Here is an 11906-nt window from a genome sequence, read left to right as displayed (position 1 = left end):
GAGCTGTGTGGGTAGCCACATGACCTAGCAATAGCAATGGCAAAATCACACGACCTCACTGTGACCAGCTTTGCTGTAGGCATCAAAATTTTCCTCAGACTCCTCATGTTTATTGCCCCCCCTCCCCCTTACAATCAATGCAATGCATTGTTCACAGAATTCTCAATAGGTGCATTTGTATAATCTGCATTTAGGAAGTCAGGATAAGAAAAAAAGAATCTTGAAATATTTTGTGCCCCTCATGACGATAATTTCGGTGGGACATGAACACAAGCAAAAGACAGGAAGAATAACCCCTCCTGTGTTTTTCATCATAAATTTCCTGTGTCTTTGCACATGCTTTGCACACAATTGCAGGCTATAAATATCAGCCTCACTCCTATTTATACTTACAGTGAAGTTACAGTACACGCAGTACCCTGTGAAAAACAGTACAAGTATACCTGCATCATTTCTTTCTAACAGCAGTTCCAGGAATGTCATGTTAATGGCTTTGCCAAATGTTGTCTTCAGAATGAAAACAATACATAAACCTCTCCACTTACAGTAAAGTGATTGCGATACAACATACCAGCAAGTAATATTAATATTCAATATTTTAGCGATTTCCTTAAAATATATCTTTTGGATAGTTGACTTTCCAGGGTTTTTAGATTATTTCAGTTTTAGTGTATGTTTTCGATTCCCCCAGAAAGTTTTTTGCACAATGAAGAATAGTTTAGATACAGATGGTTTCTGATAGACAGCTGGCTTTGCAATGGCTGTGACATGCAGGAGTATGTGGTCAAAAACAAAAATAAATGAAAAAAGCACAGTTCAAGTGACTCACAAGCAGCTTATACACATACAGTTTGTATTTATATTTGATTAACCTTTTCTCTCCCAAAATATCTTCCACAATTTTTCCCATCTTAACTTAAACCTTTTTCCTCGGAAAGCCTTTTCTTGGCCAAAAAACATTCCATAACTGTAACAACTTTGGAAAGCCTGTGACCATGGAACTGTCTGATATATAAAGACAAATGACTACTCTTTATGGGCATGTTTATTGAATCACTTTATTGAATAAATGAACTATATCAGAGCAGTCCATTTATACCTATGAAAGTAGGACATTTACATATACACACACACGTATATTCACAGACACACACACACACACATATATATATATGCATATATATATATATACGTTAAAAAGTGTTCATTCGACATATATGTATTTATTGAGAAATTGATCAAAGACTGAATTTGACACCCATATTCTATTTTATTGCAAAATATTTATTTTACAGTTGACTTTACATAGTAATTAGTTACATTCCCATACATTTACACTAGGTTAGATTCAGGGCTGTGTGCTAAATTAGAAAGCATTGTATTTTACAAGTGTAGCAATACTGGATGCATAGTGATTATTGCAGCTTGCTAAGAGTTATTACAGTACATTAAAATTCAAGTTGTTCCTGTGGTCCAGGGCCCTTACTTTGAAAAGGATTATTACAAACTGTGGTAAACAAGTAAGATCGTAGATCTCTTCATAATAGTAGTAATGTCACTAGGAGAGTGGGCTATTTTCAGTCAAAATACAGTTGCCAAGTTTTTAAACATGCCAGTGAGTACCCACAAGTATAGCAGCGCTCATAATACACAGTTTTAATAGCTGAAAGGCAAATTACCAAATACTGAATGATATTTCATTTCTTACCTTGAGAATACTCTGTCTGACAACATGTTCTAAAATGATTTGGTTCAATTCTGTTGCTCAAAGAATAGGTTCTTTTGCATGAAAGGTACATAAATATGATGTTTTTAAGGGCCATGTTAAAATGTTCAGCAAACTAGCATTTGTCTTGCTCATAGCACGACAGATCAACTCTGAATAGGAGTCCAAGTTTCACAGGGGACAGCAAGAGTTTACCTTAAGCATGCCAGAGAACATCACAAACTTTAACGCTAAGCCACTGAGGTAACAGAGAGCAACAAAGCACCGCAGGGCACTGTGCTAACATCAATCATAGCATGCCAGTGGTATCCAGGCTACAAACATCAATATACCTGCTCCTGCTCACTCAGGTCTACCATAGATTCCAAAAGGAATAATTTTCCTTATCCGGGAAAAAGAATCACTTTGAGATGAACGCTGACAGGAAAATAAAGGCATGAAAGAAACCTTGATACTTTCAATGCATAAGAGAGAGGTTGACCAGGCCACACCTCAGCATTACAGAGAGATCTACCAGCTTCAAGCAGAAGAACTGCGTCTCAATCGGCTGCCCTATCTTTCCAGTTAGGGATCGGTTCCGGTCGTGTGCTGAATGTCTTTCATCAGGCTGTACAGGGTGCTCCGTGAGGCCTTGGGTGAGGCCCTGGGTGTGCTGGATGGGGCCTCGGGGGGCTTGTCTGAGCTCAGCATGGCTGCTTTCTCTGGTCCAGGCATGAAGGTCATGTAGGCGGCCTCTCTGCTTCTTCTGAGGGGCACAAGTAAAGAAATAGTGACTAATTTCATGGATTTCTATCAGTGGAAACCGTGTTTTCATAATTATTTTTAATGATCTATACTGTGTGTTTCATTGTTGTTCTACTGTTGTTTTATTGTTGTGTACTTGGCGTCGCATGGTATTATGTCATATTGTTATCTTTTCCTGCTTTTAAAACTTCTAATGCCTTTTCCCTGCTGCATTGTCTCATGTACATACTGTGAAGCACTGAGCACACTGCCAGGTTGCTTTGATCAGTGCTATATAAATATCATTCAGGGGCATAATAACATTCAGAGGGCACAGCGGAATGGGCTACCTAGCACCCCAAGCTGGGGGAGGGGGGGGGGGGGTGAAAAAGCCTGGGGCCTCATTTATAAAACAGACTTATGATCAATTTTGATCTTAAGTATGACTTACGCAGAAAATCACGTACAAGTAGTTATTTATAAAACCTTACTTTGACGTGGAAATTATCTTATCTCTACGCAAAGTCTAGACTTGACGTAAGTAATTTTCCTGCTGGCTAGTAGGGGTATTGCAGTTTGGGACGAATATGCATTCAAGCCTGCGGTGAACTTTGCATTAGCTTTATGAACAATTTGTTCATTGCAGCAGCAACACACTACCAAGCTACCTGTTTGGCTTTTTTTGTCAACCCACTATTTAGTCCACCAAATAATACATTTTGCCTGTCTTCAATCTCCCCTACCATTGCCATGATCTCGTCTTCCAAAAAGTTTGCTTTTCTCTTTTGGTCCATGGCTATTCCTGACTAAACCCTCATTTGTACTAGCATTATATAAGGGGAAATTGCTGATTGTAAGGCACGTTCAGGTGCCATCAATTTTAAGTTAATTTGAGATTTATGGATCAAAGGTGTGTACATTACAAATGGGCTTCTTAGAACCTGCGTAAGCAAGGTTTTTTACGCTCAGTACCTTTTATGAATCGAACGTAAGCACACCGTCGGAAATGATCTTAAAACTAAGTTCAAGTATAAATCTAAGAACATTTTTATAAATGAGGCCCCTGGGCGAAAAAGTTTTCTTTTTTGGGGGGAAAACTTTTTTTTTTGGGTTCCACATTGACTGCATTAGCACAGGGCCAGGAATTTTGTGCTACACCCCTGATAACATTTATAAAGATAATCACAAACTGTCCAATGAGCAAACATGTTTCTCAGAAAGCCATTTTCTGACACATGTCTTTCCATGTGAGAGCCACCAAGCCAGTAATATATTAGCTTTTTTGTAAGATTTGCAGTTTTATAACTGCTTTTAAATGTACACCTTTGTTTGGCCAGCAACTGTACACTATGGATTCACAGGGATTGGGGAAAGTTCAGCCTCTTATACAATTGAAATATAATGCATAACAACACACCACTGTAATACTGTAAGTTATATAAACAAGGAACAAAAGCAGTCTGTATAATAGAGTGCATAAATATATGCATTTTTGTGTGTGAAAAGATCTAAAGAAAATGTGACATCAGGAGGAATAATTTCCACATCATGAGATTGATGCCTGAATTTATACCTATTATTAGTGTTCATTTACATTCCGGTTGACTCGCCTGATTCATATTTGGCATATAATCTCTAATTGGATGGATTTCTCGCTATAAATTGAGTTTTGTTGTCACACCATCTCCTTCTGTTCTGCAATTGGAATTTCAAACTGCATGGATCTTGTGTAATGTTACATTGTGTCATGACTGAACTTGGGTTATGTGTATGATGTACTTTAGCTGCAGCTGCATGGATTAACACACTATGAAGTGCGTCAGCATTTACTTATGATGTTGGCAGAATTATTAATTGATAGAAAAATTATAACAACAGACCTGGTGGTGATGGGGACCCGTTATCTGCTACAGAGGAGAACTGTAGCTCCATTCCAAGTGCAGCTATGGAGCTTCTGGGCCGGACACATCGGTCACCAGACAGGCTCCTCCTTAGAACAGACTGCAAGGACGACAGCACCGCACTATGTCAGCCTCAGCACATCTATATTACATATGGACTGGACCACAGATTTACCTGCTGCTGTGCAGTGGGTCAAGTGTCTGATATATATTCTATTAACCAAACATAAGTTCTCCAGCTGGCTGCAATCAATCAAAACACATTATTCATGAACAGGCATCATCTAACAGACAAACAGGGAGGAAGTGATCATTTCTTTTCAAAAAAGGCAAGTGAATCCTCAGTTATACACATTATGAGTACCCTTTATCAGGTTTTTGCACAAACCAAATTTGTGACAGTGATTCATTGTGGCTTGTGAATGGAAAGACTGCCTATCGCCGCTGACCCCCGACCTCTGACCCCTGACCCCTAACCCTTGACTGGTCTCTTCTTTTGTCTCCACATTATAGTGGGGGGCAGGATTAGTGGTATGTATGAGCTGATCCAGGATCAGCTATTTGGACGGCGTACCTTGCGGGTTGAGGGACTGCTTGGAGCTGACGCACTGCTGTAGAGGCTTAGGCTGGAGTTGGATCTGCTGACCGTGAGGCCTTTGGACGGAGCCGTTCCTCTGCGAGCAGGGGCAGCAAACGAATCCGGGGATAAGTACTTCTCCTTCATCTTCACGTTGGTCCGGCCCTTCACTACTCGGGAGTTAAACAAGCAGGCAAACATATGTGATGCATAGCCATGTTATACTTGTCATCCAATTAAGGTCTTTCTCAGACTTCTCCCAAACACTTATGGGATTATGAGATGGGAGTGGGCATACTTGAACAGAAAACAAGACATCTGACAAGACAGTACAGCGCACCTATTGTACCTATTGTACTGTGTATTCGCAAATGTAGAAACTAATGCTTTTAAAGGGCGTGGAACATTCTGGAAGTCTGGAATGCGCCTTAAATGGTTTCTTTGGTAAAGCTGGGATGAGTCAGACGATCTTTTTGAGCTGTTGATTTGCTGTGATACAGTATGCATAACAGTAAAACAAAAGTTCGTTTTCAATTTCTTTTACATTAGCTCATTCGTAAATATATTACTCCATCCCCCGATTTTGGATTCCATTCCCGGCTTATTGAAGCAGGAGGACGTTGGTACCTCTGCAGGGGTCATTCTTGACCAGGAACTCGTCCAGCGCCGTCCACCCTCCCCCGACTCGGACCATAAGAGTGCTACGCAGAATTCGCACCATCCGGAGCTGCTGGGAGTCACCAAACTGTGCAGAGACAAAGGCCAGAATTTCAAACACCATCAAAAAGAAAACACTGATTTCCATCAATATAATGATTAAAATAGGATCTGAGTAAATTCAGCAACCATTTTGGAATGACTATGTTATCTGCATAGCAGATTTTTTTTTTTTTGGCAGGTCAAAACACTCAAACATTTTGGCAAGTCAACACACTTAAAAGGTTTTTGCACTCTGTTTCTTTATTTGGTTGTTCAGCCATTGTGCACCCTGATTTCTTGGCATGTACATCTTGTTTTATGTCACATACATAATCGTTTACATAATTGTATTATATACTAACATACAGTATTAACAACTACTGTAAGTTTTGAGGGTAAAACAGTGAATCATTATTCCACACAAGATGCTACCCAGTAGCCCATTGAGAACAAACACAACCATAGCCTAGTTACTTCACACTCCTACCTTGATCTTCTGCTTTAAAAAGTCAACATACTGTAAGTGCCTTGACAGCTGTCCTAGGTAGTTCACTTACCTTGTAGCGATTGGCACTGATCTGCTCCACCTGGAATCTCTGTGGACATCTGCACTGGGACACCTGTCTACTCACCTGAGAATGCAGTTCACATACATACAAATTACATTATTTACTTGCTTGAAAGACACCCATATCCTGAGATTTTTCCTCTTTTTGCTCCCAATTTGGAAAGGCCAATCATCACACTGCAATGCTGCTCTATGCAACCTACATTGTGATGTTGCTGCTGCCTTGTTTCTCACTGAAGTCAACTTGCTTATGCCAGGCTCACAAAGACATGAGTCAGAGGAGCAAACTTGTGCTGCTAAACAGGCAAACTTTCTGATTGCAAAACCTGTCCCTTTAACATGCGATACTGCTTTTCGTTCCCATGTAATAATTGCTCTGTCCTTTTATATTTTTGATGTGGAGGATTAAAACCTGAAGAAAAGAAAAACATAATGCCTTTACCTCTTCATTGATTTGCTCTGCATCTAAAGCTCTTCTGTATGGGTCTCTGCTAGGATGGAGAGTGCTGACAAACTCATAGTAGTCAATGAAGCCATCCCCATTCATGTCGAAGATATTCGCCACAGCCGTCATTTCCAAGGAATTGGTGGGGAATTCTGAAGAAAATCAGGTATGCTCATATTATTGAACATTAGATCTTCAATGACACATTATACTGTATATGTCTAATGCATTTAACTTGCTGGATGATTGAAGATTGTGTTAGTGGTGTTAGAGCAGCTTACTGGAGGACATAACGTTGTCGATAAATTCCTTTTGTGTGATGCGGCCATCGTGATCTCGGTCGATACTGCGGAAAACGTCCAGGATGCGTGACTTGAGGTGGCTGATCCACTGCATGTAACGCTTACGCCAGACATTGAAGTCAAAGTTGGAAAACTCATCCAGCTGGTTGGATAATATAATAAAAAAAATAAATAAATAATTTTTGTTAGTTGTTTTTAAGGCTTCCCTAATTAGAAATCCAGTTATTAACAATAGCTCTCCATTACTCTATTGATAATACAGTATTACTATTTCAGGGTTTATGTATCGCTTCATATCTTGTACAGTATGAATAGTTCAGTTTATATGGTTATATTCACAAACACGCACACACACACACACACACGCACGCACTGGTAGGATTGTGAGCCCAAGGGTGTCTCTGGACTGGATAACCATTGCTATGTCGTTTCTGTTCTGTTTTCAGGATATGTTCCTTCTGCTCTACGAAATAAAAACATAATGCACAAGAACCATGAGGGGGTGGTCTAGTCACCTCTCGCAGTTTCTGCTGGTGCTCCGCAAGTCGGCCTTGTCTGGCCTGAGCCTGAAGCCACAGCTGCTGCCAGCGACTGATCAGCTGACACATCTGAGGGGTTTGGGGGTCCAAATTATCCAGGGGGAGAGATGTTGGGGGCTGCAGCTTTGCTGCACTTTTCCGCTCTAAGAATAAGCCATGAATTTAGATTAGAAAGGAGTAAATGGTAATTGGGTTTGAATGACTCATATTTATTTCACTTTATAAATTTGTATTTTGCACCTACTTGTCAGAGTTTTGCGACAAGGGGAAACCTGCCGCTTGGGGGTCAGCTTATGTTTGCATGACCTTGTGACATTTTCAACTTCCGGAAACTTCCGATTCAGTTCATCCATGAAAACCTGCAATGGAGAGATGTTTTCATTAATTTACAGTTATTGTTCATCATGATATGTTTACTCCTTATTACAAATGTATAGCTAGTATATTTATTTCTATATCAGACTGTTAGGGCACACTGTTAGATTTTACAATGAAATTTTGTGGAAAAAAATGCTTAAAACTAAAGAAATATTTTAATATACCAAGGCTGTCCACATCATAGTAGCTGATCTTTAATATCCTGGGCCCAGGAGTTCAAAAGTGATCTGATCATATTTTGACTATCGGATTGGATTAAATCCTGCAAATGGGTAGTTCAAAACCAAAAAACAGGATTGGGATCACTTTGGAATCCGATCAGATCAGGTAATAGAATCCTAGCTTTAATCTGGATCAAATCTTCAAAATGTTTAGTTCAAAACTTTAACATAGGATTGGGATCATTTTGATCCAAAAAATCAGGATTACCTTGATCCCAGTTGAAAGGTGGATTTAGAGTGGATTACCAGAACAAAATATAGTATACAATTCATTTCAAAATACATTTCAATATACAAAAGATGGTAGAGTTTGTAAATTAAAACAATACATTGTTTGTAGGCTCAATGGTTGCAAAATTTTTATTGACCTTTTTCTGTCACATTTACAGTGGCCTCTAGCCTACCTCTCAGAACAGTGCATTCAACCAAATAATACATTTTACATTTTTCAAAATACAAGCCTGTTTTGCTTTAATGTTTACAACAGACCTTTTATGGCTTTTAAATCAAATACAAAAATGTTAGCACTTGCAAACTGCTATTCCTTGTATCAAGAGCTGTCAGAGCTAAAAGATAGTTTTAGATGTAAAAAAAAGAAAAAGAAAAGGTTGTTTACATTTGTAGGGCCATAAAAATTGACACTCAAAAAGTTACAAATTGCACCTTGAAAGCCCCCCGAATATTATATATAATTTGAAGGTTAGAAAATCGTAATCTTTCTCAGTAATGTTCCAGTGCATTAAAGCACTGATAATCAGGATCTGGTAATCCTGAAAAGTCTGAATCTGGATCAGGGTGATCCTATCCTGAATTGCTTTGAAATACCGGGACAAAATCTGGCTGAGTTGCCTGATCCTGGATCACAAAACATGGGATTTCAAAATCTGATCGGATCTGATTGAGATAAAAAGTTTTGAACTCCTGGGCCCTGAGGATAAAGGCTTGGTCAATCTGCTACTGCCAATAAAAAACGGTTGCTTTTGTGATAAGGATTGCTGAGGCTGTACCGCATGCTGGCTGATGGCCTCCTCAGCCTGGTCCATGCTCTCTGGCAGAGGCTCCTGCTCCCTCAGGGTTAAAGACTCCTCTGCTGAGGAGATCCAGTCCAGCAGCCTCTGAACCTCCTCCCGCTCTGCTTCCAGTGCAGACAGGCTGGTCTGGATCCGTTCTCCCTGCTGCTGGGCCCACGTTTGCACCTGAGACCAGAGGGGGGAACCAGGTGAGGACACAGTCCTATATTCACGTGTGGGTCGTGAGTGACCGGCAACCACCAGGATCCACTCTAACAGCTAACAATTTTTGGTTCCCAGAACATTCCCGGTTAGTGATTCACAAATGTTCCCAACAAGTAAATTAGTCAGGTTTTCTCACGTCGATGAACACTATAAGTTATAAGTAACATTTCATTGGAAACTAACCAGAATGGAATTTGCGTTAGTCAGACTAGGGGCCGTATTTCAACTGAAGGCCAGCATCCAGCATATGTTTGAGGAGGTACCACAGGAGCAGAACAGCGCTCACCTCCTCAAAGCGAGTCCTGGTGACACTTATCCAGGACTTAATGGTGACAAGGGAGTCGGGGTGACAGGACGACAGGATCTGCTCTCCCAGGGAACGGATACTCTCCAGCTCCAGCTCCTGACTGCGCAAGGAGTCCGTCAACTCCTGCAAGAACAGGACAAGGGAATGAGAGGCACTTCAATGATGAAGATTATTATGGTCGTGATTGTCATGGTGCTAAATAGGGAGAAGGTCATGATGGTGGTTACAGTTATTATGATGAGAATGGTGATGGTAATGATGATGGTGAAGAACTATTCATGATAGTCATGATCATTATGATGATTATCATAATGAGAAATTTAGTCACCTGGTACTGCTTGTGAAGATTTAGCAGGGCATCCTCCTCTTCTGGAATGGTCCCGTATTTCAGGGATCTCTCCACATCAGAGAGGCGATCCAGAAAGGAGTGTACAGCGCTGTCAAACTCTTCTGCCTGTGGGATTCACCACAGTGAACAACAGATTCTCACATTCTTTTTTGCTGACTTTACCACTGCTTGCAGCTAGGGAGCAGACTAGAGGCTCACCTGACGGAGTGCCTGCTCCAGCCTGTCCTGCTTGGAGACGGACAGCCTACAAACGGTCTCCCAGTGGCTCTCCAGCTCCTCCAACTGCTCCAGCAGCCAGCGGGTGTCAGCTGAGCTGCCTCTGGTCACGTCCCGCACTGATCTCTTCAGGGTCTTAATGCACCCTGCCCTCTTTCCCAGCTCTTTCTGGAAAACCTGCAGTCCAAAAGACGTGCCTCAGGCTTTTGACACCAGTAGGTATGCCCATCCTATGGATTTCTAGTTGCTTTCACTCATTCTTACTCATTTCTGGTTCCAGCCTCACATACAGTTCAACAAATATATCATAAACTGTATATGCATTGATTGGATCTACTTCATTGATTTACTTCAGTTTTAGTTAACTTTTCTATATTACATTGGATCGAAGAAGGCTTCAGTGGGCCCTGTATGAGCCCACTGTAAAAGTTGTTCATACTAACAAACTAATTCATACTAACCTTGTGTTTGTCCATTAGATTAGTGACCAAGTCCTTCTCTCCTCCAACAGGTATGTCTTCAGTCAGCTGTGGTTCAGCTCTATACAGCCAATCCATGAGAGCCTGAAGGGCATCTGTGAATTTGCCTGTATACAACAATGCCTCCTCCAGTTTGTGTTGCCTGAGATAAACAGTAAAGATTGTTATGAGCAAAACCAAGATGTCTGAGGAATTAAGTACATTTATTCTCCTTCTCTTGGGTACTACCGCAGCTTGTATCCTTGATGAAAGCATATATTGTTATGGATAACCACATTTGTAATGCAGTGTTATGTACTATTATGTAATTCCTACTTAAAAGGCTGCATTCTTATTTTATTCACTAAGGTCGGGGCACTAAAGACCTTGTCTTGCAGGCTGTCCCACAATCCATGCTCTTCAACAGTTTGTTTCAACAATCTTTCACCCTCTACTTCATGCCATCTAATCATCTCTCAAATTCTGAAAGTGGTGAATAAACCTGCTAGATTTTGAGAATCCATGATCTTTGTTTGGGCAGCCTGTCATTGCTCAATCATCACCCTCACACCCGCCCTGACCTCTCCAAAGACTTCCCACTGATGGTGTCCCAAGAGTCCCGGAGCTCGGACACCAGGTCTTCCAGCTGTTTTCTGTCCGTGGGGCTTTGTGATTTCTCCTGAAGCGTCCGTCCCGTCTTCATAGTGGCCTCGTACATGGGCCTCTTTGACCGCAGAAGTTTCAGGAAGTCCTGGGAATGGACACAACACAACAAGTATAGTGATTCCAGTCATCCAGTGGACAACAAGAATACAGTTTATGTAAGAATGTGCCCTGTCCCTTTAAGGATTTAGTGATTAATGAGCCTGTGCATTTTTAAGTTTTGTTTTCCGTTCATTCACTTACTGTGCATCCACGCGAATAAAGCTAGTGTGGTGTTTACATTGTATTTGTATTAACATTTTTTATTGAGGGATCAGTCATAAATACAAATGTTTCATGCAATCACTAAAAAAACCCTCAAGCCCACACACACACTTACTTTTATATACTGCAATGTGTAGGTGGCAATATGCTTACTGCTGCTGCATTGCTTCTGTTTATTTTCTAGCCACATTCACATCCACACTCATATCCATAGCCTACACAAGCTTCCTTATTCATGTTCAGCACGCATAGCATGTGCAGGCCTGAATGAAAATAAAGCTTCTGAATGACAAGTCACCTGACTGCAGCCCCCATCTTTAGACTTCTTCAGTGCC

At 40.8% G+C, this 11906-nt stretch overlaps 1 protein-coding gene across 3 annotated transcripts in view; it reads right to left on the bottom strand.

Annotated features, from left to right (window-relative positions):
* Positions 1–1250: 1250 nt before the first annotated feature.
* Positions 1251–11906, bottom strand: part of macf1b (microtubule actin crosslinking factor 1b) — a 45413-nt gene continuing 34757 nt past the window's right edge. For 2 of the 3 annotated variants that reach the window (XM_064341364.1, XM_064341349.1), the window contains 15 exons: positions 11226–11395; positions 10648–10807; positions 10169–10363; positions 9950–10075; positions 9601–9744; positions 9087–9275; positions 7725–7839; positions 7457–7623; positions 6921–7083; positions 6637–6791; positions 6184–6258; positions 5555–5672; positions 4925–5100; positions 4330–4450; positions 1251–2471 (listed from right to left, as the gene is read on the bottom strand). In XM_064341364.1, the coding sequence (XP_064197434.1) occupies positions 2446–2471; positions 4330–4450; positions 4925–5100; positions 5555–5672; positions 6184–6258; positions 6637–6791; positions 6921–7083; positions 7457–7623; positions 7725–7839; positions 9087–9275; positions 9601–9744; positions 9950–10075; positions 10169–10363; positions 10648–10807; positions 11226–11395 (2100 nt within the window). In that variant the 3' untranslated portion in view covers positions 1251–2445. The remainder of the gene's footprint in view (positions 2472–4329; positions 4451–4924; positions 5101–5554; positions 5673–6183; positions 6259–6636; positions 6792–6920; positions 7084–7456; positions 7624–7724; positions 7840–9086; positions 9276–9600; positions 9745–9949; positions 10076–10168; positions 10364–10647; positions 10808–11225; positions 11396–11906) is intronic. The other variant, XM_064341356.1, reaches the window with a different exon arrangement.

Source organism: Anguilla rostrata, chromosome 1, assembly GCF_018555375.3.
Source record: "Anguilla rostrata isolate EN2019 chromosome 1, ASM1855537v3, whole genome shotgun sequence".
NCBI classification, from domain to species: Eukaryota; Metazoa; Chordata; class Actinopteri; order Anguilliformes; family Anguillidae; genus Anguilla; species Anguilla rostrata.
Note: the sequence above shows the minus strand (reverse complement) of the source record. Positions and strands in the feature narration are given on the sequence as shown.